General features: G+C 58.0%; 1 protein-coding gene across 2 annotated transcripts in view; it reads right to left on the reverse strand.

The window, feature by feature from the left end:
• Nucleotides 1–1,361: 1,361 nt before the first annotated feature.
• Nucleotides 1,362–27,969, reverse strand: part of ITPK1 (inositol-tetrakisphosphate 1-kinase) — a 161,668-nt gene continuing 135,060 nt past the window's right edge. For both annotated transcript variants that reach the window (XM_061182826.1, XM_061182825.1), the window contains 6 exons: nt 22,933–23,031; nt 22,565–22,605; nt 18,637–18,802; nt 12,701–12,768; nt 7,872–8,034; nt 1,362–3,501 (listed from right to left, as the gene is read on the reverse strand). In XM_061182826.1, the coding sequence (XP_061038809.1) occupies nt 3,143–3,501; nt 7,872–8,034; nt 12,701–12,768; nt 18,637–18,802; nt 22,565–22,605; nt 22,933–23,031 (896 nt within the window). In that variant the 3' untranslated portion in view covers nt 1,362–3,142. The remainder of the gene's footprint in view (nt 3,502–7,871; nt 8,035–12,700; nt 12,769–18,636; nt 18,803–22,564; nt 22,606–22,932; nt 23,032–27,969) is intronic.

Raw genomic sequence — 27,969 nt, forward strand, 5'->3', positions numbered from 1 at the left:
AACAGCTGCTCTTCCCAGTTGGCTTAAAGGACGGCTTTCTGCCAGGGTCCTTCAACCTTCCATACAGCGCACCTGGCAGTCCTCTGGGTAAAGAGGAATCCTTTCTCAAGTTTGTTTTCTCCCTCACTGATGGCATTAACTCAGACAATGCCCCATATAAACTCTCCGGGGACTCCAGCTGCGTCCGTCTCCTGCAGGTGATGCTGCAGGATCTCTGGTCCAGCCCGACCCACCCGGCGCTGCAAACCCATGCTGCCAAGGGCAACCCCCCCGCCCCCAGGCTCTCGTGGGGAGGAGACATCCAGCTCCTATACTCAGTTGGGGCTTAGTGCTTGTGGAACCACATCATGATATAACCTGCAAGCAGAGCCCGGCCCGCAGCCTCTGCTCCAGGCTGCCCAGGGCAGAGACCTTGCAAGTGACCCTCAGAACCTACCCAAGGCCTCAGGCAAAACGTGGCCCCGCCACTTGCTCCTGGAGCCCTTCGGCAGCCCCAGCCACTGACCACCACCCAGACGCTGCAGGGCACGGCCCCCAGCAGGCCCACCAACTGGCAAAACAGCTTGGGGAGGAGAGTCCCAACTGCCCCCGGGATGCCAGCAGGGCCGGCTCCAGGCACCACACGTGTACACCACAGTAGGCCTTCCCACGGGCCCTCGACGGTGCTGAGAGTGACCAGAGGCAGCAGCACCAAGCCCTGGGGAAGAAGAGACCGCAAAGGCTGAGGGCCTTGCGGGGGTCTGTCTTCCCCTGATGCGGAAGCCCCAGGGCCAGGGACACGGAGACCTAAGAGGAGACCGACTCCATGGCCGGTGTCCGGGGACCCGGTCAGCGTGCACCAACCAGGTTACACTGAGGGTGGGGGTCGCTCGGTGAGGCCTCATTGCTGCTCACAAACCCCTGCCCGTCTACGCTCCTGGACACGGCTCCCTCCGCCCCTGCAAAGACGGCCGCTGTCTGCTGGGCCCGGGGAGAGGCCCGCACACCCTCAAGCACGGCCTGTCCCTTCCCCACCGCCGCGCAGCTCCTGGGCCTTTATGAAGCCTAACCCCGCCCCTCGGTTTCCCCACCCTGCTGGCCACCCGCATCGAGGCTGGTGGAAAGTGCCACGTCACTGCAAAACAGTTACTTGATATCTGGGCCCTGGACGCTAACGTGTGAGACCCGGAGGGGAGGCATCGATTAAACAGGACACGACGTGGCCAGGGGCCCCGCCTGGCACCGGGTCACCCTGCACTCCCGACCTGTCCTGACTCGGATCAGGACTGGAATTTTACTCAAAAAGGTAAAGCTGTTTTATTAAAAGACTGGAGGACGGCATAAGCTTTGAGCAACATTTTGTAAACACGTGTGAAATGCAGTTTGATTTCAGTAGTTTATTTTGGAGACAAAGCAGTGCAAGAGGCCGGCCACGCTTTCCTGCTCCCCCGGCGCTTGGGGTTAGGCTAGGAAAGGCGACGTACAGACATTATAATCAGGGTTCAACGCTCAAGTCGTGTAAACACGGTGGTCGGAGGGCCCGTGGTTTCTAGGACAGCTGGGCAGTTCTGACGGCAGCCGCCCCCCACCCCAGCCCTTCCTTTCCCAAAGTGGGCGACCGCCACGCCCCTGCTGACCAGGCCTGAAGGTGTCTCTGAGCGCCCAGCTCCGCAGCCGCTCTCAATCCATCCTCCCGGGACCACGCAGGACGGCCCAGAGGCCTGTTCCTCTTCCTCAAGAGTGACTGATAGCTGAAGACACAAGGCCATGCTCAGGGGGTCCTATGCATCCCGCCGGACGGTCACACCGTCCGAGGACTGACAAAGCCCCTCACTGATCCCCTTCTCTGCAAAGGGGGCTGCCGGCCTGCCTGGACCTCGGGATTGGACTGACCAGCTGGTGGTCTGTCAGCTGCCATCAGGGGCTGGGGTGACTCTGATAGGAGAAGCTGGTAATGTGCTTTCTCACCTCTGGGGCTGCAAACCCCCTCGCACCTGGCTGGCTGAGTGCTTGGGGCTGGCAGTGAGCATGAAAGGGGCAGATCAGGCCTTCTGGGCAGGCGTGGAGCAACGCGCAGCCTCCTTCTGCCTGGAGGGAGAGCCCCAAATCGCCTCGATGCCAAAGAGACGCTCATCTGGGTTGACGTCACGGAGACGCAGGCCGCACTGTAGGGGCCAGGGCGTCATGGCCGCCCGGCGACTCTTGGAATGATTGGCCCAAAGTCACAGCACAAATCCTTGGCACAAGCAGGATCAGCCTGGAGGTTCCCAACCAGGCAGGCTCCTCCCGGGTCCAGGGAGCAGCGGCGCGTGGTCAGGGAAGGAGGTCCCGTTGCAGGGCTGCGTGGGACACGTGCTGACGGGCCGAGCGGACTCCAGGGAGCTGGACGTGGAGAGAGGCAGCCGACCCAGGGCTGTGGCCTTCCCAGGGAAGCCTCCTCCTCCTCTGCTTTCGTGAGCGGGCAGCAGGTGGACCACAGCCCAGACTCCCTGCGTGGAATCCCCGAGGAAATGGTAGCTGGGGCCTCCTGCTGCCCCCGGCTCCTGCTTTCGGGAGGGGCAGCTGCACACCGGATGGGGCTTTAAGCCAGCGGTAAGAGAAACGGGGCCGGGCCTGGCGTGGCGGCTCGGAGAGAAGAGAGACAGGCAACCGTTTGCTGGCTCTGCTCAGCCGCCAACAGCCTGACCAGGGATGGCCTGCTCCAGGGTCCCCGAGGCCTGGGCCACAGCAGCCATTGAGAAGAACAGACGTGGACGTGCTCGGGCACTCACACACGCATGGCGACCACGCACGCACACGCACGCACACCCACACACACGCACACACGCACGCACACCCCACCTCACATTCAGACCTAGTGTTGAAAACACAAGCGTGTGTAAACTCAGTGGAGAGATCTGCACAGCAGGAATCAGGCGGGATTGTCCCTCTTCCGCGAGGCTGGACCACTTGGGGTTCTCTTCCGTCCCCACCCCCACCCCTCATGTAGATCATGACATCAGAGAATCAGGTTAAAAATTAAAAAAAAAAAAAAAAAAAAGGAGGAGGAGAAGGAGAATCAGATCCTCGGGAATTCTTAGTAGTAGCGTCACGGTCGGGAGCTGCTCGCCCAGCACGTGTGTTCTGCAGCCCGCGCCGCCCCTCAGGGTCCCGGGCCCCGTGGCTACTGGGAGGAGGCCTTGGTGGCCAGCGAGGCCACGCAGTGCTGCTGGAAGCTGGGCGACACGGCGGCGGTGCAGCCGAGTCTCTGGTGCGGCAGCTTGGAGGCGCTGCCTGCGCCCACGCCGCCCACGTCGGCCTCGGCCGTCCAGGGCGGCTCCTGGCCCATCATGCTGCTGCAGCAGCCGGGGCTGGCGCTGCACGTCCGCTCGGCCGCCAGGCCGCCCGCCTGCTCCGCCAGGAGCCTGCTGTGCCTCAGCGGGGCCACGTCCCCCGTGCCTGCCGCGGCCGCGCTCTGGCCCTGCAGCACGGTGGTGATGTGGTTCAGGAGGTCCGTGAAGAACTCGCTCACGCCCTCGTAGCCTGGGGGTGGGAGAGACAGACAGCACGCTGAGCCAGGTGGGTGCGGGGGTGGGGCGCGAAGGGGCTCCCGGACCCACGAGGGCTGGTCGAGCGCACACAGCCTGGACTCCAAGCCCGGTGCGTACGGCCCCAAGGGGCCAGTCCTTGAATTCGGCTGCCCCCGGAGGGTGAGAAGCCGCTGAGAAAGCGCCCCGTCCCTGCTGAGCACAGCTTCGGCATCTCATTTAATCACCCCCCCCACGTGGTCTGATGCCATCATGTGGGGGAGGTGGAGTGGCCAGAGGTGGCAGGACAGAAGGCCTGCTCCTCCAGCTCTGAATCAGAAACACCCCTCCCCTCCACGTGGCCCGGCTCCAGCTTCCTTGTGTGTAAGCTGAGGACGGGGGAAGGGGGGCTCCTGTGGGCAGGACTGGGAGGGGCTGGAACGTGGGTGAGGCCTGATCAACAGCAGCTGCTCCTGGAACTGAGTCCATTTCCCTCTCAGCCCCCAAAGTGTCAATACCTGCAAGGAGGCCCGTCATGCTGCGTACTCTGTGCAGCAAAGCCAAGGGATAGAGACTGGGCACCCCCCAACAAGGCCACCACGCTAACACCGCTTCCCTAACAAGCGGGCCCAGATCTCTGGAACAGAAACCGCCGGTACCCACCTGGGGCCTGCATTTCCCATCACAGATGCAATTGCGAATGTCAGCAAACAGTCCTCGGAGCCACCCATCGAGCAAATTTCGGATCTAGCTCGAGGATTTTGCTGACTTCTGAAAGCTGCTTCGAAAGAAATTCGACACGGGGTGGGTGCCCCCGCCCCCGCCTGCCTGAACCAATTTGCAGTGATGAGAACCGGGCACACAGCTGCAAGAACAATGATCGGGACAGGAAACAGGTCCCCCAAAAGGCACAGTGTGCCTGCATCGGGAGGGGGCCCAGGTACCACCCCCTGCCCCGGGATGTGACCCCATCGCTGACACCAGGCCTGGTGCTGAGAGGTACCGACCCCTCGCACGTCCTCTGGGATGGTGTTCACAGCCGTTGGCACGAGCTGCAGGAGAATGAAGGTTCGGACTTGGGCAGGTGCGTTAGCTTGTACAGAAAAGGCTGCCCAGGGGCCAGGCAGATGGGGCTGCCTCACTGTCCGCGCTCCTATGTGTCCAGCAAACAGTGCTGTGGTTTTGAGGGAGCCCGAGGCTGAGAGGGGCAAGCAGAGGTGCCCAGAGTAAAAACAAAACTGGGTATATATTGGCATGCACAGCACTTGCCCTGCTCAACACTCCCTCTCTTGATCATCGCAACTCTCTGTCCCCATTTTCCGGATGAGGAAATGGAGTCACAGAGTTAAGTAACCAGCCCCAAACACCAAAAGAGCCATCAGCAGGTGGACACATGTTCACTGTGAGGGTGAGTATGGTGACAATATCCACGGCTAGCGTTCATCCAGCCTCACCAAGCGCTGGCCCCCGGCTACATGCTTCACATTCCTTGCTCGTGGCATCCTTATAGCCCCCGGGGAGTGGGACCTGAGGGTTATCTCCATTGTACAGATGAGGACACGAAGCTCTAAGTAGCAGCACTGGCATCTGAACCAGGCCCTTTGGTGCCACCCGTGCCTTGAATACATGTGGTGCTGGGTGCCCCACTCTAGGCCTGGGGGCTTCCTCGGCCCTGGGGCTGGGGGTGAAGGGCAGGGCAGTCACAGGCCATCGGCAGACGTGCTGCTGGGTTTCCAGGGCAGAGATGCAAGCAGGGGAGAAGAGCTGAGATCCGCTGACAGGCCACCAAGGAACATAAGCTGTTCCCTCAGCAACAGCGCTGCCGTCCCCGGACGAGGCCCGGCCCACGGCTCCACGCAGCCTGGGGAGGGCGGACTGAGGCGTGAAGGAGCACGGCAGGGCAGGCACTGTGCACACGCCATCTCCTCTGCTAGGAGGGGAGAAGTGCTCCCACTGCGCACGAGCGAACACTGAGGCTGCCCCCTCAGGAGGTTCGCCTCAGCAGACGGTGAGGGCAGCCAGGATCTGAACCCACGACTCAAGCTGAGAAGCAGGCAGCCTCAGGTCAGGGGCCCAGGGCCCAGGCCCAGCCCCACTACCTGGTAGCCATGTGACCTTGGACGTGTCACCCAGCCCCCTGGCTCCACGTGCCCGGCAGTAAATGGAGATCCTGATGGTCCCTTGCACGCTGTGTGGTTGTGAGGATGAAATGAAACCCTGGAGGTAAAGGTCCCCAGGCAGGCTGGGCACCACTGGCGGCCACTGCTGTCACCGCTGCCCAGAGCCCAGCACACAGGCTGTCTGGCGGGGCTGCTACCGGACACCCATGGCCCGAGGCACAGGGTGAGGGGGCCCAGGACCATAAGCACTCCAGATCCAGGCCCGTAAATCAAGCAGGGAGAGAGCGGGGCCCCAGGCGGCCGTCTCCTGGACACCGCCTCCTCTGGGGCCCCAAGCCCCACGCGCTCCCGGGGCCTAACTCAGCACTGGGCTCCCTCACAGTCTCCTCGGGGCTCAGCTTCATCACTCAGGCTTGGCCCGCCGGGGGCTTCCTCTTGGCTTCCCCCGCCCACGCTGGCTCACAGTGGCCGTCCCTTCTCTGAACACCCGGGACGCCCTCAGAATGCCCGGCCTGCGTCGCACAGGTGCTGGCTGGGCGGGGCCAACTCAGGACCCAGCACAAATCTGCAGCTCACTTGCAGAGTTCCTCTCCCCCCCATCCTTCTAGAACCTCCACCCCACCAGCCGGGCATTGCCCTGCCCGGTCCCCCCAATCCACTGACTCAGCCACCTTTTCGCTGTCGTTCCCTCCACGTCCTCCCTGATTTAGATCCTTTGATTTATTATAATTGTTCCCCTGATGCAGCCTCAGTTCCCCTGTGCTCCCTCATTCCGTCACCCTCACTCATCAAAAACCCACCTCTCCGTCCAGGCTGCACCCACGGTGACTACAGAAAAATAGGCCATTGTCCCAAAGGGTCTCAATTTCTATTCACGAACACAGACCTCAATGGCCGCACCACCTCGCTCAGAGTGAACGGCCACACGGTGGGCTCCCCTCTGACTTCTGACCTCCCTGCTTTACGAGGCCTCGGGCCACAGGCCCCCCTCCGCAGGCCCTGCCCAGGATCCTCAGGGGTGGCTCCCTCCGTTCTTGCCAGGCCCTGCTCCCACTCCCGCTTCACAGAGGAGCCCCTGGCACCCCCGTCCCCCGAGGGCAGGGCCCCCGTTGCCCCCCACTGTCTGCAGCAGCTGGGGAATGCAGTGGGCCTTCCACGAACTGCATGACAGAGACAGGAGGGGCCTCCCCCGAACCTGGGTTTCCTTGGCTGTGAATTGTGGTGCTGGCCGGGCCTGGCCCGCATGCTCTCAGTGCAGGGGACACGCATCAAGCACCCAGCCTGGTGCCCCATGAGTGCTCCCCAAGCATGGGGGCTTCCTGCTCCCTGCGGACGCCCACTGAGCAGTGCCCTCCTGCAAGCAGGGCTCTCACGTGAGATGCTAGCCTCCCCGAGGGTGGGAACCGCTTCCTCTCTTCATATCCACTGAGCAGTGACGATGGCTCTACCTCCAGGGCAGGTGCTTAATAAAGGCAAGAGCCACCGCCTTGAGACAGAGATGCCCACCGAGAGGGTAAGCGCCCAGGCTGCTCTGGGCCAGAGGGAGCGAAGCATCACTCTGTCCCTGACCTGCCGTGAAGATGGGGATTTGCTTGGCCTCAGCACGTGTCTCTGTGAAGTAGCTCAGCCCAGGGCCACCACCACCATCACTGCTGAAGCTAACGGTGCCCTTGAGGGTTCTTTGGTGATGTCTCCCGCTGAGCCCCTCCCTGAGTTGGGATCTGAGCGGTGTAGGGCAGAGCCTGGTGGGGCAGCAGGCCCGGCGGTGCTTCCCGCCTCAGGGCTGCCGCAGACAGCACGGAGCAGGCGCCCCAGCCGCGGGGAGCTGGCTGGATCCGAGCATGTCCCCAGCATGGTGGCTCAGGGCGGGGGAAGGAGCACGGCCTTGCCACTACCCTGCAGTATGACCTGGGACAACTTCTCCCTCCCTCCCTGCATGTAAACTAGGGTTTATATGCCCTCCAGTGTCCTTTCAGCTCTTTAAACCTACAAGGGCCCAAGAGGTCAGCTGAGATTTGGCCCAGAAAGGCTACTACTGATGGCACCGGGCCAGGAGAGGCAGGGGAAAGAACACGCGTTTAGCTGCAGGCCCACTACGCACCCTGTAAACCCACTGGCTGGTGGGGCTGAGGCTGAGCGGGGGCTGCTCTGACCCCGGGCCCCAGTGAGGGATGGAGCTGGTCAGCCCGACTCTCCGGCCCCCGCCACCCGCCCAAGGCCACCAGTCTACAGACCGGTGAAGGTGGCGCCCGGCCCCACCGCTCACCTGGGAAGGCGTTGATGTCGATGACGGCGTGCTGCCCTGTCTGGTTGTTGATGATGATGTCGATCCCGAAGAGCGACACGCCCAGCGCCTGCCGCAGGGCCCGGGACAGCTCCCGGATGACCTCGTCACTTGGCCGCTCGAAGACACCCTCGATCTTGTCCAGCTGCCAACACACACACACACACACACACACACACACACACACGAGTCAGGTCTTGGGTGGGGAGGCTCCATGCCTCACCACACACAGAGACCCTCCAGTGAGGTGGCACAGGCCAGGCCTTACCCGCAGGCAAGAGGCAGGACAGACCCACCAGAGTCGGCACGAGGATGGCCATTTCCAAGTCCTGCCACGGGCTGGGCAGGTGCTGGGTATACAGCGTACGTGACCTCTAGTCCTCATAACCACCAGGGAGGCGAGCGAGCACCATTATCAGCATTTTATACACAGGGGAGCTGAAGCTCAGAGAGGGTAAGGGGCCAGTCCAGGGCCACACAGCTCAAGGCTGGATTTGCACCCAGGCATTTAAGCCTGTAAAACCCAAGCCTCTTAGCAAGGAGGAAAGGGATGGAGAGTCCGTTGTGAACCCAGGAAGACTGTGTGGTTCAGGGAGCCTGTGAGCTGGACCTTGAAGATGGGGAGGATTGAGGGGGGTGGGGGGAAGGGACCCAGGTGAGAGCACAGTGGAAGCAAAGGTGCAGAGGCAAGAACCCACAGGAGAGAGCTGGGAGCAGCTGGAATGGTTAGGGCAGAGGCGGGCAGCGGGGGGAATTTCTGTCAGCATCACCACACTGGCCCACCATTGCCGGAGCCTCAAGGCTGTGAGGTGATGGGTTCCGTGGACCGGCCTTCATTTACTGGCCGGAACTGGGCAGGGGCGGGTGGTGGTCACAGGGCTCCTGGGTGGGGCTCACAATTCTCCCCTTCCGGATGAGTCGCTAACTCTGGTGTGGCCACACTAACTCATGCTCAGTGGGCTTCCCCAAAGAGTCTACTCGCTGCGCCTGCCCAACTCCTGGGTCCAAGTTCAGCTTCTGGCGAAGCTTCCACAGGGCTTGTGGGGCCATCCCCTGGACTCCCGCTGACACCGCTCACTTTCTGCTCTAATCACAGCTGGCCTGGGACAGGCGCACAAGTCTTCATGGGCTCAAGCGTGGCCCCTGGCCCGGGCCTCCAAGGAAGTAGAACACCGCCCTGGGAAGGACTGAAGTCCGAGGGATCTGGATTTGAATCCTGACCGTGACTTCCTAGCTCTGTGGTCTTAGGGGGAAGTACTTGGCCTCTGTGTGCCTCAGACTGCTCATCTGCAAAACAGGGCCAACGAGGCCTCCATCCCAGACTGCTGGGAGGAATCACAAGGTCATTGATGTGATGGGGACAGCACATGCCTGGCTGGAGGAGCCGCTCCACTTGCATTTCAGGGCATGGACGGCAGCATGTCAGCCAGAACAGGGCTCACGTGTGGTGCTCAGGAGATACCAGAGTCCTACGGACTGTGGGCTCGGGGCCAAAGGGGAAGCACAGGAGCTCATCCATCAGAAATAAAAAAGAGGCTGGGTCAAAAAGCTAAATGGAGAATTACCATGTGACCCAGCAATTCCACCCCAGGTGTGTAACTTGTATGCCACTGTTCATAGTTGCATTATTCACAATAGGCAAAAGGTAGAAACAACCCAAATGTCCATCAACAGATGACTGGATAAACAAAATGGGTTACCCACACAATGGAATATTGTTCTCACAATGCTACCACGTGGATGAACCTTGAAAATATCAGGCTATGTGAAAAAAGCCAGACACAATAGGTCACATACTGTACGGATCCATTAATATGAAAGGTCCAGAATAGGTAAATCCACAGAGACAAAAAAGCAGATTAGTGGTTGCCAGGGGCTGGGAGGAGGGGGAATGAGGAGTGACACTTAATGGGTACAGGATTCTCTTTTGGGTGATGCAAATGCTTTGGAACTAGACAGAGGTGGCAGTTGCACGACATTGTGAATGTACTTAACGCCACTGAACTGTTCACATTAAAATGACTAATGTTAACAAGAAGTGAGGCTGGGTCAGGTGGGCTGGGGACAGAGCCCTGGGCACCCAGGACACATGGTGCCTACCCCCAGCTCAGGAAGCCGAATGGCTGATGGGGAACTTCCAGACACGTGCAGGGCAGGGACCCCACAACCGGGCACCGTCGTGTGCTACTGTGAAAGCCACCTCCACCGGCTCTGCATAGCAGGCGGCGACCCCCAACAGCGCCCATGACCCCGCTGCCTCGGCGTCTCGTCCAGGGGAGACGCTTTCTAAGCGGCTGCGTTAGCTTCGCCGTGACAGGCACCTGCCTGAGCCCAGGTCAGCAGCCTGGCCGCTGGTCCTGCGGCCCGGGTCCCTCACCGAGTCAGAGCCCTGGGAGGACGCCTGGCATTGCCCAGTCCCCGCTGCGTGCCCTGAGCCATAGCGGGCCCTGCCGCGTCTTGTTTTCTCGCCCCAGGAAACGGGGTAATAAAAACACCGCCGCCGCCACGGGACCGTGGTGAGGATCCACGAGGCTCACCCGTAAGGCCTGTGGCTCAGGCCTGGCAGCAAGGGGACCAATGGCCGCTGCTTTGTCACAAAGCCTCGTGACCCCGCTGTTTATAAAAGCACTTTCTCAGCTCAGCTAAGGAGTCTCAGGAGTCCTTCTGGAGCCCTTTGATTGTCTGAAACAAGGAGGCGATGGAGGCGGTAAGAGGTGCTCAGGTGGACCCCCCCGGGTCCCCCGTCACCAGTCACAGCTGACACTGACTGAGCACCTACTGCACACCCGGCGCTGCCATGGTGCTTTTCATCTAGGGACTCCCTGAACACCACCACCACCCTACGGGGGGGACGGGGAACCCGAGGCTCAGAGAGGCAATGTGACTTGCCCGAGGCCACACAGCTGGAAGGTTGTGGAGCTTGGGTCTGACCCCAGGCAGTCTCGTCAGTGTCACACTCTTAACCAATACCCTGTACCCGTGTCTGGGGGGCTGCCAGTTGGGTGTGGGAGCTGCGTCCACCCTTGGGAGCATCCGGCCAGGGAGGGAAGAGGGGCTTCAAGGCCAGGGCAGGGCTCCCGGCACCTGCACGAGGCCGAGATGGGAACTGGAGGGACCCCAGCGAGCAGGAGGTTGCTAAGGGGCTTGTCTGGACACCCAGGTCTGGGAATGGACTTGTCTGTGCAGGTGGGCCTGACATCCCGAGTGGAAAGGGGACGGCTGACTGCATTTCCCTTTTCTCTTTCCCACGTTGCCAGCCCTGGGGGAATCCCCACACAGCAGTCATGAGCTGAGGGGAAGGGGGAGACGGCAGCGGGGCCTAAAGGTGGAGAGAAGGCCCCGCAGTGTCTCCAGGCCGACCTTTCCCACGTGGCAGATGGAGACGCAGGCTGAATGGTAGGTGGGTGATTAGCCAGGAAGGTGACTTTGCTTCTGGCCCTCACAGTGACCCTCTGGCATCAGTTAACAGCCCAGTGGTGACTAGAGCTGCGCTGTGCCAGGGGAGTGGCAGGGACAGCCTCTTGGCAAGTCCGTGGAATGCCAACCCCCTCCAAGAGTCACAGGCCGAATAAGGTCTGAGAGCCTCGCAGGGAAGACGCCCTGCGGAGCTGGGCCAGCCTGAAGTTTCTACAGCTTTTATGAGACCAGAACGTTTTCTTGCACAGAACACCTATTTACGTCTTATAATGTGCACAGCCAGGTGCTGAGGGGTTCTGTTTAAAATCTGGTTGTTCTCCAAGCATCCTTGACCGCAAAACTTGTTCCCAGGGAACGTCTATTAACATCTTGAGGGACGCTGGTGTTCCTTCCAGGTCCCTTCCACGCCTGTGCTCTGTCGAACCCTCAGCACACAGCTGGCTCCTCAAAGGAACCAGAAACAAACAAGAAAAGCACAGGCGGCCTCGGTCGGGGGACAGGAGGCCCGAACCTAGAACGAGGGGGAGTGAGGCCCAGAGGTGGGGGTCTGCTGTGGAGGGGACACTGGCAAACCCTCCGAGCATGGCCAGGACACTGGCAAACCCTCCGAGCATGGCCAGGAGGAGAGCGGAGAGCTGGCAGAGGGCTCATTTCCGCGGCAGTGGCGGCAGAGACCCCTGGCTCTCAGGACACACGGAGGAACAGCAGAGGGTGGCCCAGTGCTGACTTCTAACTGCTCAGCAATTGCCAGGGAGAGAAGAAATCCCAAATTCCTGGAAGACCCAGCTTTGGCATCAGACTAATCTGGGGTCAAATCTCATCTCTGTCCCTGAGTGAGGAGCCCTGTGAATCTGGCTGAGCACAGCCCTCCCGCCTCAGGAAAGTGGGGATGTCTGGCCACCCCTGCAAGGCTGTTTTGGGCCGCAGGGCATCGAGGATGGAGCCTGACACACAGCGACATTCGCTGAACAGCAGTCCCGAGCCCATTACCCACCGTGAACTACCCCAGCAGCCCCAGATGTACACGGCAGGCTCTTAAACGTTCACTGGACTCACATGGGCAAGGAAAGAAAAAGGAAAATTGAGGTGGTGCTGTCTCCTGCTCCCTTTTCTTAAAACAGGCAAGAGGCAGATTAGAAAGCAGGTCTTCAAATTCCTCACGGTTTGGGGGATTTCCTCATGTAGGAGGACAGTTCGAAAATCATCCACTTGGAGTAGCCTAGCGACGAGCGGGCGTGGCTGTGATGACCATTGGCACGAAGGCCCGAAGCAAGCAAGGAAGAGGGGTCTCTGGAACCTCCCTGGGTCCCTGGCCTGGGGGGAAGGTCCTGCCGCCCTGCCCCGCTGGAGAGCCAAAAGCACCCCACACCCAGTGCTCGGCGGGAGGGACATACCGCGGTCAGGACCGATGACGATTCTGGCTTGGACACGTTGTGGCTGTTGAAGAAGATGGACTCGCGGTCTGAAAAAGCAAAGACAGGAAGAAGCCGGAGTTAGAAGCTCGAGGCAGGGACGGTGATTCCAGCACCCGACACCAGGGGACAGCACCACCCCAGCCATAGGCCACAGTGGCCTTCAGGCTCAGCGTCCAGCGGCAGCCACCTGGGCCTCCCCACCCACCCCAAGAAGACATGACGCCACGGAGGGACGCACGCCCAGGCAGGGCCCCTGTTTCCATTTTTCTTCCTGTATAAAAATGAATGGCTTGATGAGCGCACCTCTGCCTCTGCTCTCGTCTTACAGAACCATACCTGATTTTCCCCAACACCTGAGGCCCCCCTCCCCAAAGTGTGTCTAGAGTGTCTTACGGACATGGCACCAGAAAGGGGGCTAAGTGAGTGGGAAATGCTGCATATGTGAATATCAAAGGCTCAGAGTAAAGAGGTCAACTGATGCCATTTAATTCAGCATTCCCCTCCCGGTTCTGCCCACGGAACGCCTTTTCAGGGTAGCAGTTGAGAAACGGCTAGGCTGCCACTTGGCACGTGAGTGTTTAAAATACAAAGGGTTTTGCTGTTTCCCCACTATTTAAGGAAAAAATAGGAAATCAGAGCATGGGCTTCTGTAGGACCCATCCAAGGAAGCATACAGAATAACTTCTGTTTGGCTTTGGAAGTTAGCACAGCCCCATGAAATACCCTCCACATCTCCCACCCCCTCCCTCCCTGTTCCCACTGCCCCCTGGGCCCCCTCGGTCCCATGGGGGCGCCCGAGAGGCAGATCAATCCCAAGGTCATTGAGAGTGATGAGCAGGTGGTTTGTTCATTCAGCCCCTGGAGAGTAAAGGCAGGTCAGTCGGTCAGAAACATGTTCTCCAGCAGCTGGAAGTGTGGCGCACAAATGCACGAATCACAAAACCATGAGCCTCGGGGCTGAGATCTAGTAAAGGCCATCATCACACTATGATCCCCCCACCCCAAGAATGGCCCGGGCCACGAGCCCCAATGTGGCCCCAGCAGCCTCTGCTTTAGTCCTTCCTGGCAGGGCGTTATGGCTCCCGTCCCCCAGGACACATTGCTCATCCCTGGGACCCAGGCCCCTAAGCGCCGGCCAGGAAGGGCCCTGGCTGAGCACCGCTGTGTGCCAGGGGCCAGACCGAGAAGGCACCTGCTCTGGCTGCCAACGCCCGCCCTCCCACCTCCAGGATTACGGCGCTGCAACAATCATGCATGAGGAAGTGATTTGGGCGGAGGCTGAGCAGGCCGGCGCTGAGATGTACCTGGCATCTTTCCCGCTAGCAGGGCATGCAGGCCCCTTGCCGCCCCGGTGTGCCCGACAGTCCTCCTACCGCTCCGACCAGAGCCAGTCCAGACGGGGGGCACGAGAGACGGTCCTGGGGAGGAGCCTGGGGAAAATAAACACCCTGCAGGACTGGTGCCAAGCAGCCCCACTGACCTCGACTCCTGGGCGCTGACAGCCAAGAAGAGTGAGCCTTCGGAGGGTGGCAAGCCCCACGGGCCAGAGCCCGGAGCAGGGCTCGAGCAGCTGGGATGGGCGTTCCGGCCTTCTGCAGGCACTGCCCCCCTTCTCAGCCTGTAGCCCAGCCTGGCCCAGTCCTACTGAGCTCAGGGCGTCTCCCACCCACCCTGCGGGACCCAAGGGCAATCGCCAGGATGGCAGAGCAGGCCTGTGGAGAGAAAGGCCACCCAGAGCAGGTGGACACAGCCAAGTTCAGGGAGGCTGGGAAGCCTGCAAGAGCCACAGGGAACACCATGGGTGCTTAGCTAGGCCAGGAAGGGAAGGAAGTGGGCGCTCGGAGGGGTGCACCCAGTGCCCATTGAACGGGACAGACCATGTCACCCAACAGCTTCCTGTGGCAAGATCGAAAGTGTGGACCATTTCAAAGGAGACTCGTTTCTCCTCCTGGCTAACGCTGACCTGGGAGCCCTGGCCAGAGGACTGTTCAGCAAGGAGGGGAGAGCTGCTCCTTACTCACATCCTCCCCATGTGCGGCCTGAGCAGGGGCCGGACAGAGTGGGAGTGGCTTCCGGCCATTTGATGAACCAGGAGACTGTGGAAGCCGAGATGGGTCAGAAAGGGTCAGAGCATCCCTTGGTGCCAGTTTCCTTGGGCAGCTTCAGGATACCGAGTTCCCTAAAGATAAGCCTGGCTGGGCCCTTGCACCTTGATCACAGGTGCACCCTGGATTGGGGGGGCCCATCCCCTCTCTGTTCCTGGACTAGTCCCGAGTCACACGGAGCCCCGTGAAGAACCACCAAGAACGCCCACAGGAGAGGGGAGGCAATAAGAGGAATATGGGTATTTTTGTCCTCAATTTACAGACAAGAAAAAGAGGTTCAAAAGAAGCAGAGTAAGTGACAAGTTTAGCATCCAAATATCCCAGTGAGTCTGAGGTGCAGCTGTGAGCTGTGGCCACACCTTCTTCAGCTTCATTTGGTTAATCTTCACATCTCTGGCGGGGGGAGATGTGAAGATTTCTTCACGTGTCATGGCGCTGCAGATGGTGGCCCAGGTCTCCTCCCAGATCCCATGCAAGCATCAGCTCTGCAGAGGGGCCGGCCCCGGCTGCCCTGCCCGAGTGGCTCCCCTCACCCAGCGGTGTCCCAGGACCCACTGTTTCCTCTGGGGTCCCTCATCTGTGCTGCTACAATTCATCCTTTCATTACTTCTTCCCTGGTGTGTAGTTTCTCCCACTAGAAGATGAGCACACGAGGGCATGACACTTGGCTGATTATCTAGTTCCCTGCTGGATCCCAGGGCTGAGCGCCTGGCAGGTTCAAGGAAACAGGGCATTTGTTACACCTGAGGGCCTCTCGATGCAAGATCACCAAATCTGGCCCGCCACCTATGTTTGTAAATAAAGGTTTATTGGAACGCAGCCACGCCCATTCGCTTACACGTTGTCCACAGCGGCTCTCAGGCAACAACAGCAGCATTAAATAATTATGACAGAGCTGGAAACACTTACTCTGGACTTTTGCAGGAAAAGCCTGCTGACCCTTGCTCTATGTGGTAAGCGGTGTCGTTCCTTTATATACATACCCCTAAGGAAAAGAAGGCCCACGTGCAGAGTATAACAAAGGTGCTGTGCCCACAGAGGAAAAGAAACAGAAATAAACCCACTGCACAGAAAGGGAGCAGAGAAACACGCCCACTGCGACTCTGGAACTAGTGTGGAGAGGGGAGCAGTCTCCCCAAGACCGTGGACCAAGGGCAGAGAACATGTCTTCCTGGGGCTGGCACAGGCCAACCTCAACCCTCTCTGTAAAAACGTGACTTCAGTTCCAGCAGAGGCAACTGCAAGAGGCCTGTGGCCGTAAGACACACCTGACTTCAGAGATGCTAACAGGTGAAAACCAAAAGTACATCTGAGAATCAAAAGAACACAGTAGTTGTGGAGGGAAAGCTGGTGTCCTCATCGCCACTGCAGGTCAAAAGAATCCCACTCAAGGAGCCCCCATCTCCCTGCATGGACAGGGGAGGCCGGGGGGCCCGCCACGCAGGGCCATGGGAACCAGAAAGCTGGGAGGGGGCTGGAAAGAAGCCAGAGCCCTGAAGCCCCCTGCTCAATTGGTCCAGCTTAAAGAGCCGCTGTCACACTGTGCTCCTCATCGAGAAAGAGAACACACATGTGAAAAGAACAATGAGCTGGTATGATGCCCTGAAGACAGTGGACACAGAATCAGTTTCGGGGATGGAGGGACGGACACAGTGAAAATCACTCAGCTCGCCTAGGCATAATAAACACTTCTCCGTTAGCTCTGTGTTTGTCCACTGATTTACTTGGCCCCAGCCTGCATATTATGGTAAACTGGCAACCTGGAATGGCCATGAGAAGACACAGATGCGGAGCCCTTGTCCTCAGACACAGGACACAGAGCCCACGCCCAGCCACTAGTGGTTCCCGGATGGAAACTGGCCCAGGCCTTTGCAACCAGGAGAAAAAGGGGAGGAAAAGAGGGACACTTTTCATGTGGAAAGGAAGGAAACCAGGTGGTATATTTCTTTTAGAGATGGAGTGATTTTTGGTAAAATAAATAAAAAGCTATACCTACTCTTCCCTTCATACATTTTGCGTAGACTTAAAGAACATATTTTTAAAAATCAGGAAACAATATAAACAGGCTTAAAAAAATATCAGCCTCATCCTGCCCACAATTGATAAGAATGCCTCTTGCCAGTACACAGTCACATACAAAAAGACCCCTCCTGACAATGGTCCCCCACCCCCAGATCATTCCATCAGCCCAGTGGGTAGAGGCAAGGACAAGTGTGAGGACCGGGATGCCCTGAAAGCCCCGCCAGCACTCAGAAGGGCAGTGGAAAGAGACACAATTTCCAAAGTGTCTGCTCTCTGGGTTGTGTTAACGGGAAGAACGGCTGAGAGAGGACGGGAACAGCTGGACTTCATTCAGGAGGCGTGGCCTGGGGCTTCCCTGGTGGCGCAGTGGTTAAGAATCCGCCTGCCAATGCAGGGGACATGGGTTCCAGCCCTGGTCCGGGAAGATCCCACATGCCACGGAGCAACTAAGCCCGTGCGCCACAACTACTGAGCCTGTGCTCTAGAGCCCGCGAGCCACAACTACTGAGCCCATGTGCCACAACTATGGAGCCTGCGTGTCTAGAACCCACGCTCTGCGACAAAGAGAAGCCAGTGCAATGAGAAGCCCGTGCACCACAACGAAGAGTAGCCCCTGCTTGCCCCAACTAGAGAAAGCCCGCGCGCAGCAACGAAGACCCAATACAAACATAAATAAATAAATAAATTTATTTAAAAAAAAAAAAAGAGGAGTGGCTTGAAGCCATGAGGAGCGGATGGTGAAAGGCAGTCCCAGCAGACGGATTTTAGGAAGACACATCTGTTTGCTCAGAGGGAAATAACGCAGCCTGGGCATTTCATCTGGTGATGGCGGGTTTCCCGTCCAGAGAGAAACACACAGTGAGTGAGAGCAAACCACACCAGGGCAACCAGACATCCTCCGAGGGGTCCTCTTGGAAAACCGTGCTTATTCCAGAGACACTGCCACTGTTCCAAAGGTTTCCGGAACTTGCCTTAGAGATGCCTCCAGAACCACTAGAACAGTTTTTTTAAGCAGCCCCAACACCAGCAAATCCTTGTCTTAGTGTCAGTTTTTGAAACGGCCAAGGGTCACCTGGAGCTGGTGAGCAGCTGAAGAAAAGCTGAGCGTGTGGAGCCCCTCAGCCTCCCTAGAGGACCCCCTCAGATGCCCCGATGCTGGCAGAACCCTGCAAATGCCACCACTGTGTGACATCTGAGGCACACAGAGGACCATCATCCACTGATCCAAAACACGCTCACCGATGCGTTCCTCAGCCCTGTGGGGGACCCGGCAGGCTGACTGTGCCCACTCCTGACCTGCCCGGGGTCCCGCAGCTGGGAAGTCCTGTGCCCTGTGCGCTAACTCCGAAGAGAGCATGCGTCCACCTCAGCGGCCGCAGAAGCAGCAGGTAACTCAGTGTTTCCCAGTTGGAAAAAGGAGACGTGATAAAGCAGCCAGCGCTCTGGTCCTCAAAGTATGAGGGGCCCCTCCCTCCCTATCCCTCCCTGGCTTCACTGAAGGGACCATCATCCATTCCAGCGTGTTCCCTGTGAGCTTCATTATCGCATGGGGCCCCGGGAAGCGGCCTGGGTGCAGAAAGCTTTCAGGTTCTTCCTGGAATTTATGGTAGTTGAGACAGATGGAGCCCTTACAATGACCTGGCGTGCCCCAAGACCTCTTTACCTACTGGACACAACTCTTCCAACCTTCAGATCACCTCTCCCCGCTCCAGAAACTGGCGGCTAGTGCCGTGCTCCAGCCGTGCCCCTGAGCTCAGGGCATCCAGAGGTGGCGCGAGGCTCAGTTACCTGATGTGCCCGCGGAGAAGTTCTTCAGTGAGGGCCTCTGGACCACGGTATAGGACTCGCCGACCACAAACACCTTGTACAGGACGGCGTTGTGGTTGATGAAATTCTGGACCACGCAGGGCAGCTGGATGGCGCTCAGGCCCTCCTGGTTGAACACGATGGCCATCTGGGGAGACAGGGGACCAAGGGCTTGGTCAGAGTGCACTACCTCCTCAGCCCCCGACATGGGGTGTGTCACCTGTCCAGAGCACTGCCACCAAGGCCCACCCCTGGTCCTGTAGCACAAGGGCTCCCCAAGAAGAGTCTCAAGCCAGGGTGAGTGGAGTGGGACTTGAGAAGAACACCTGGGGATCAATCCACTCCTGCTATGGGGGTTTGGACATCCTGCACCATCAGGCCCGCCATGTAAGGCTGAGCTGGCTGTGCACTGCACAATTCCACTACTCACACTGCACCCAGGGAATAGGACCCCCTGGGTTGTTTACTACTTAACCCTTATGACCTCCTAGAGGTTCCTCCACCAAGTCTTTGGTCGGGGTGCGGGGGGTGGGGTGCGGGTGGCACGGCCAGGAAGTGGAAGACAATGGATCAGGGTTTGGGAGGCCTTCAGTCCAAGCCTGCATAACGACAAGCGCTGCCTTTTGAGCACTCATGACACACCTGGCCCTGTTCTAACCACTTTACATGAATCACCTGGTGTTTCCCTCACAATGTACCCCCGAGGTGGGCACTGACACCACGCCCCTTTTACAGATGAGGAAACTGAGGCCCTGCGGCACTTAGTGGCTGCTGGAAAGTGACAGAGCCCAGAATGGGCTGGGGTCCAACAGCCCCCAGCCTTGCCGTCTTACACACTGAGTGAGCCACATGAGCACTTGAGGAATGGGGACCTGCCGCTCCCCGTCCCTGAATCCTCTGGGGACAAAGGCCTCCAACAGGAGGGTCTGGCAGGGGACTGAGGTCGAGATGGGAAGAGGGGCGGCTGGAGAAAGCCTGCCCGCTTTGGCTGAGGCAGGGCCCACTGCAGCCAGCTGCCAGTGCCGGGGCCACGGCTAATGCTTCGTTCAAGGCCACGGGGCCCCAGGAAGGAGCCACCAGATGCCCAGAGCTGCTGGGAGGGGTAACGGGGCTGGACAGCTGGCCACAACACTGGCTGTTGCCTCTCACATCAGCTGTCACAGAGCACCACCACGATGTGCCTGGTGCTCAGCCGGGTGGGGCAGAAGTAGAGATCCAGGCCACACGGGGAAACGAAAAGTGTGTGTGTGTGTGTGTGTGCACACGCGTGCGCCGCAGTGAATTATCGCCTTAGCCATCTGATGAAAGTAAGAGAGCCATACACGGGTTCAAGACCCAGCCCTGGCACTTGCTGCATAAGCCCTGTTTAAGCTCCATTTTCCTCACCTGTAAAATAGCATCAGTAACCACCATGGTGGGGCTTCCCTGACGGTCCAGTGGTTAAGACTCTGCACTTCCACTGCAGGGGGCACGGGTTCGATCCCTGGTCAGGGAACTAAGATCCCGCATGTCGCGCAGTGTGGCCAAAAAAATTAAAAATAAATAAATAAAATAACCACCATGGGGTAGCTTCGGGGTCCTCCAAGCTTTTGGCTCAGTGGGGGTTTTTTTTGGTTTTTTTTTTAAAGGAGGGGACGTGGTATTCCACTATGGAGCCAATTTGTGTGCTTACACCAGCTTAAAGCCAAGACAAGAGCCCAAACCATCGTGTGAACATAAGATGAAAACAAACTAGTCCCGATTTCAGTTGAGCGAGGGACCGGGCAATCAGAGGTAGGGCTCGGGCAGACTGGGGTACAGGTGAGGACCCCGGTCAGAAAGCCCCCTTTCCTGTGTAAAGCTAATCACGTGCACAGAGATGTCCTCCATCCTCGCTGCACTCAGCATCCCCGGGCACCCCTGAGGTGGGTGACGAGCCTCGGCGTCCCACCCCCAGGCTCACGCCACGGAGGGCGCCCCACCAGAGGGGGCGTCCCTCTGATGCTAACAGCCTCCCAGGAGGCAGACGGCCCGTGGCACACAAGCCCCCTGGGAATCTGCAACACCTCAGATCCCAATCTCAAGGCTCTGTCCCTGACCCCCACCCAGCAGAGGAGCCCCTCCCAGAAACAGCGCACGGCGGGCTGGGGGAGCCCCAGGGGTGGGGCAGTGGGGGGGACGTGGCTCACACCTTGGAGCCAGACTTGGATAACTGGACTGAGGGGTGAAATAGCCTCCCCTGAAGGCGCTTGACCCCATGGAGTCAAGACTCCCCCGGAGGAGGGTGGCCACCTCGATCCGGAACCCCCGCCCCGTCAGCAATGACCCAGCGGGCTCCAGGGCAACTGGTTCCACGACACCGTATCAAACACTCCCTGGGCCAGGCCCCATGGCACCACATGCAGCAACTCTCTTATCCTTCACAACAGCCACCATATCCCCAGTTACAAGTGTGGGACAGAAACTCAGAGAGGCTGGGTAATCTGCCCAAAGTCACACAGCTGGTAGTGCTCAGAACCAGACCTGGTCCCAGGCTGGTGTGATTCCAAAGTTCTTACGTCAACAGCAGAAGCGGTTCCTTCCTGGCAGGCTGACCTATTCTGCATTAGGCTGGTCTAATCACACTAATGACTGCAGTCACCTTTCTGTCCTGAAAACCCCGAGGCACTGACCAACAGAGGAACCGTTTGGTGGTGAAAAGGGCCAGGTGGAAGGTTGGGGAGCAGGTGCTGGTGCCAGCGAGGGGAGTGTGGGTTCCAGGGACACGATTCTGGCTGCTCTGAAGCCTTCCTGCTCCCTCCCGGGGCCCGGCCCAGGCGCACACCCCTGGCCCGGAGCCCAGGCAGGCCTGGACAGGGAAGGCTCCACAGGGGCTCCTGACCTTAGGAGACAGCTGACCTTTGCTACAGGCCAGGATTTCCTGCCCTCACGTTCCCTCCCACAAGCAAAGGGACCCCCTCAGCCTTGCAGCCCCATCATGGCATGTACCACACCATAGGGACACATCTGTTCACAGACATTTCCCCATAAATGCATGCCAGGGATAAAGACACTACATACATCTTCTCCAGGGCGCACTGCCGGGACTGTCCACGTTTAGTCTTAGGTCTTGGGGGAGCATTTCTGACGGCGGGGCTGCCCGGGACAGACTCTCCCACAGGGCCTTCTGAGTGGGTCAAATGTCTATAGCCCAGGGTGTCCTCCCATGCACCTAATGAGGGGGTCCCCAGGCTGGGCTGTGCCCCTGAAGACAATGTCCCAGGCATGGTTCTTAAGGATGGCGACAGACCCAGCAGAGTCCCTGCCTGGCCATTAGCTCCTCTTGCCCCCAAAAGGCTTCCTCCGCTCAGTCTCCCAACCACACCCCGCTGGTGCCCTCCGCCTCCGGGACTCTGTGCTCCCCACCAGGGCAGGACTCACATCTTACGCATCCTTCCCGCGGCACCCAAGGCCGGGAATGACTACTGGGTGAACACAGGAATGAATGAGAGGGTGGGGCAATCACGTACACGGCAGGTAGGGTACTCCTTCCTCCTCTCATCCCCTTCCCAAATTCAGCAGGACTGGCAGATCCTTGTGGGCAGCGATGGCATCTTTTCAGTGGCGCCCAGGCCAGTGCCCGGCACAGAGCAGGAAGTGACCGACACCGACGGGCCAAAGGACTGGTCAGATGGAGGCCTGGCTCGCACGGCACAAAGGGGGCAGGCACAGCCATCGCGGCCTCGGGGACAGGACAGGCACAGGGTGTGGGTGTGGGTGGAGACAGCGTACAAAGCCGCAACCATCAGGAGCAGGACACGGAGCGGGATCCAGCAGCAGGCCTGGCGGGCTCCCAGAGAGACACTGCGAGCTGAAAGGATCGGGGGCAGGGGGACGGCAGGGGTGGGGAGGCGGGGGACAGGGCAGTCAAGTCGTCACATCTCCCACTCACCTCGTGAGAGTTGGTGCCATGAGCCACTCTGGTTTTGCAAACTGTGGGTGGGGGAGAGAAAAACAGAGGGGTTAGCGAGGTTATTCACCCACAAAGCCCAGCCTTGCAGGTACAGGGAGAAACTCTCGACAACTCCCGCAGCCCCTCAGGGGAGGGGCAGGTGGGAGCTGGAGGGCGGCGCGGACTCGACCAGGGCCAGCACCTGCCCGCGGGTGAGCTGGACGGAGGCCGCCAGGCCAGGCCCTCACCACCCAGGAACCCAGGGACCCGGGGTCATGCCCTCCCCGGCGGCCGAGGCCTGCCTGCACCCTCGGGAAGTTTAAGGCCCACCCGGCCCCCACGTGGCGCGCTCAGGGCGCGGTACGCACTGAACGGGAAGGCCAGGCCATTCTCCTCCAGGAGCCGCATGGTGTCGTCTCCACCCAGGCTTGTGAGCTCCATGAAGGGTGGTGAGCAGATCCTGTCATCTGGGGGTGGAGGAGAAGCCCGAGTCAGCACCGCCCTCTCCTCGGGGCCCCCTCAGCGCCCCTGCCCACCCCATCTGACGGCCCATACGCCGCAGTCACCCACATGCCCTGGGAATGAGAGCACAGACTTTCATTACATTTTCTAATAGCGTTTCTGTAATGACGGAACCAATACATGATAACGGCAAAGGCTGAAGATCAACTAAAAGTGAAAACCAGACCCAGTCACAGATACGACTGCGATTACCTCCTAGCCCGCACTTGGGCATGTGACACACACACACAGCTCCACAATGAGGTACTCAACAAAACTCAATTTGAGTTTTGTAACTCAAATTTTCACTCAATCAACTATGAACTCTGTTCTGGGGCAATGAAGACTTCCCCCTCCAAAGGGTAAGCTGGGACGAAGTGAGGGAGTGGCATGGACTTATATACACTACCAAATGTAAAATAGATAGCTAGTGGGAAGCAGCCTCATAGCACAGGGAGATCAGCTCCATGCTTTGTGACCACCTAGAGGGGTAGGATAGGGAGGGTGGGAGGGAGACGCAAGAGGGAGGAGATACGGGGATGTATGTATATGTACAGCTGATTCACTTTGTTACACAGCAGAAACTAACACACCATTGCAAAGCAATTATACTCCAATAAAGATGTTAAAAAAAAAAAAAAGACTTCCCCCTCCATACGCAGTATCAGCTTAATGATAATCACAGGAACGACACCAGCCCTTCAGCTCTTACCCCGGGTCTAGCACTGCCAAGGGCTTTACGTACATCACCTCTGAAGTCTGCAAATAATCCCGTTGGGAGGATGCTGAGGGTGGGGTGGGGGGATTAAAGAGCGGCTCGCAGTCACACAGGGACCCCCGGCATGCAGCCTCTCGCCACCTAACAGAGGCGGCTCCCGACCCCTCTGTCACCCCGACGGGCCACACGCGAGCACAGGCACCGCCCTCCTCCTGCCACCACACTCCAGCCCCGGCCCCACCCCCCATGCTGCTGCTTTCCTGAGTCCCCGCTCTTGGAGGGGTGCACGCTCACCCTGTGGGTTCCAGGCGTGTTTGGTTTTCTGAGAAGCTCTGGGAGCTGGGTGTGCTCTGTTCGTCAGGACGCTCCTGGTGCCAGACACCGAGTGAGGGCAAAACAGATTATTCGTGGGAAAACAAAGTGTATTCTGAATCTCTCTACTGATTGTTAAATTGCTTGACTGGTTTGTTATTACTACTCAGTCTACCTCCATCCCCACTCAGGGCACCAGCTCCCAGGAGGTAAGACCACCCTGTATTTCTGGGCACAGGAGCTGGGAAAGGCTGAGCATTAGTGGGATGGGGGTGACACCCCCATCCCCGCCACAGACTTGGAAACCAAACCGAAAGCAAACAATAAAGCAGCTTGTCTCCAACAGCTTCTACTACTTGGCTGGCTAAGAGGTCAGTACATTAAAACATTGAAACCAAGGTAAGATCCAGCTTCACATATCTCATAAAAGCCAGTGCCAAGAATTACACAGGGAACATTAAAAGTGTTCTAATTTCCCTCCCCACCCCCCGCCCCCACCAGCAAAGTCCAAACTCCAAACAGGCGCAGAGTGATGGCAGGTTCTCGGGGACCCAGGGAGGGTGGAGCCCTGGCAGACGGCGAGGCAGGCCCTCTGCACGGAGCACTCATATTCCTCTGGGACAGATGCTGAAACAGAGGCCCAAAGAGGCAGTCTTTGCCCAAGGTCACTTGACAGCCACATACAGAGCCAGTACAAGGAGCCAGGCTCACATGGCAGGCCAGGAGAAGAGAAGCCAGGGACATCAGAGCAGGAAGGTAGGGTTGGGGCGGGGGGAGGGTGTCCTGGCTCTCAGCTGTAAGCCATTGTCTAAACAGGGCCCCATTTCTGCACCCCCTGCCCAGAGTCAGAGCCGGGGTGGAAACACTGGTGAGGGGCTGGCAGGCTGTGGAAGGAGGAAGCGCTCTGCGCAAAGGCTCCTTGCTGCAGCCCCTCCAGCCCAGCCCTAACAGGGCGTGACACTCCAGGCCAAACAAACTGGAGAGTGTGGCAGCAGGCCGGCTTGCAGCAGTTGCCCACCTGGCCTGGCAGGGGGTCCACCCTGGACCCAGCCCTCCCATGGGAAGACTCGGAGATCCCTGGAGTCAAACAGACCATCTCCGGTCAGAGCTTCCGGAGTTTTCGGAGCAGGTGAATCTACCTGGCTTTTAGATCCGCCTTCAATGCCCTTCCCACCCCAGCCCAAAGCTTTCAAGTAATGTCACGGCTAACGGCCAACAGTCAATAAACCCCACTTGTTATGTGCCAGACACTGTTCCACACAGCCTGCAAAGCAATCATCTACCCTCACAAGAACCCCACAAAGAGGTGCTGTCACCCCCATTTTACAGATAAAGAAAATGGGGCACAGAGAGGTGAAGCTCCCTGTCCAGAGTCACACAGTGAGTAAGGGGTGCAGCTGGGGGCTCATCCCCGGGCAGCTGGCTCCCAAGTCCATGCTACTGACCACGGCCTCCCTAGTAGAAAAAGTGCCCACTCCGTATCAACAGAATAAAGGACGAAACCCACACGATCCTATCAATAGATGCAGAAAAAGCATTTGAGCTAAAACTATAAAACGCTTAGAAGAACACACAGGTGTAAATCTTTATGACCTTGGATTAGACATGGTTTCTTAGATACCAAAAGCACAAGCAACCAAAGTAAAAATAGACACATTTGAAGTCATCAAAATTTAAAACTTGTGTGCTTCAAAGGACACTATCAAGAAAGTGAAAAGACAACCCACAGAATGGGGGGAAATATTTGCAAATCATATATCTGATAAGGGTCTAGTATCCAAAATATATGAAGAACTATTAACAACCAAACAATTAAAAGACCAATAACCCAATTTAAAAAATGGGCAAAGGATCTGAAACGGCCAGTTCTCAAAATAGGACGTACGAATAGCCAATAAGCATGGGAAAGGATGCTCAACATCATTAGCCATCAGAGGAATGAAGATCAAAACCACACCTATTAGGTTGGCTACAACCAAAAAGACAGACAATAACAAGTGTCCTGACATTGCTGGTGGGAATGTAAAATGGTCCAGCTGCTTTGAGAAACAGTCTGGCAGTTCTTCAAACAGTCAAACATAGTTCCAGTGTGACCCAGCAGTCTACTCCTAGCTATACAACCAAGAGGACAGAAACATATGTCCACAAAAAAACCTGTCCAGGAATGTTCATAACAGCGTTATTCATCACAGCCAAAGAGTGGCAACAACCCAAATGTCAATCAACTGATGAGTGGGTAAACAAAACGTGATATATCCATGCAATGGAATATATCCAGCCATAAAAAGCACTGATTCATGCTACAACGTAGATAAACCTTGAAAACATTCTGCTAAGTGAAGGAAGCCAGTTAGAAAAGCCACAAAATATATGACTTTATCCCAAATGTCCAGAATGGGCCGATCCATACAGACAGAAAGGAAACTGGTGGTTGCCAGGGCCTGGGGGACAGGTGGAATGCGGAGTGAGTGGAAATGGGTACATTCCTTTTTGGGGTGATGAAAATGTTCTGGGATTAGATAATTGTGATGGTTGTACAACTCTGTGAATATATTCAAACCTACTGAACTGTATCTACACTTTAAAAAGGTGGATTTTATGGTATGTGGCTTATACCAATTGAAAAAGAAAAATAAGGAAAAAACCCCAGCGGCAGCAGCTGCCATCCAGCGAGCACTCACTCTCTGTGGGAAACTGGGCTAAATAAATGCTTCGGGTACAGTGTCTCCTTCGATCCTCCAGAAAACCTGCAGAGACCCGTCCCCCAGCCCCGCCCCTGCCGAGGCCAGGGTGAACCAGAGAAGGATGAGGAGTGCTCTCCCGGAGATATCTGGGGTCCAGATGAAATGCAGAGACGAGACACTTCCAACGAACAGGCCGCATCCAGCGTTAGGCCAGACACCCACACCTTTCCGAAATCTCAGGCTCTGGTGTCTGAGGTGGTAGCCTGGGTGGTGGCAGGACCCAGCAGAGGTGGCCAAGGACCGAGTGTGACAAGAAAGAGGGGCCCAGGCACAGCGTCATGCTCTTCTTCCTTTATCCTAACTTGGAGCTTGCTGACCACACCCTGAGAAGCAGGCGCTACCAGCTGCAAACCCCGCGCCCTCTCCAGGGTGGGCCCGGGACCGAGACCTCCCTGATCATGCAGCCTGAAAGGCCCACAGACCAAGCTCAGTCTGTGGGGGTCAGCCTTGGGGGAAGGCAGTCCTGTGCCCGCAGGGCAGAGGCTGGAAAGGAACCTGTGTCCCTCACTGGGCTGCAGGCTGCCCCACGCCCGGGGCCTGTCCCAACGCTGGACTCGGATACAGCAGACCACGATGACTCTACTGCTTGTAGCCAAAATCATCCTGCCACGCCTGTGAAATCACAGTAAATTAGAAACTACTACTGTTTCTATTTTGGTTTCAACAACCGGTCACCAACAAAAAAATGTGTTGTATCCCTGGAGCCAGAGACCCAGCAATGAAGGAACACAGGCAACGCTGCCTCGTGGAGCTGACATTCCAGGTGCAGGGACCGGACAATAAGCCCGATGGATGAGTAAAATGGACAGCTAGATGGTGCTGGCGGGTGACACGGGGAGCGCGAGGGGGCTGCCAGTGGAGGTGGAGGTGTGACCGGGATGTGCCTCGCTGAGCGAAGGCACAGGAAGGCGAGCGGTCAGCCTGGGCATCTGGGGGAAACGCGCTCCTGGCAGACGGAACGGCCAGTGCAAAGGCCCTGCTTGAGGACACGCTGCCGTCTGGTCATACAAACGGACACAGCCTTTGAGATGAAGACGGTGACATCAGTCTAGCTCGTGGACACAAAGGTCACCTGAGTGGGAGGGTTGAGGAAGCAGCCAGGCCCTGCAGCGGTGGAGCCAGCGCCTTGG

The sequence above is a fragment of the Eubalaena glacialis genome, chromosome 2, assembly GCF_028564815.1.
Source record: "Eubalaena glacialis isolate mEubGla1 chromosome 2, mEubGla1.1.hap2.+ XY, whole genome shotgun sequence".
NCBI classification, from domain to species: domain Eukaryota; kingdom Metazoa; phylum Chordata; class Mammalia; order Artiodactyla; family Balaenidae; genus Eubalaena; species Eubalaena glacialis.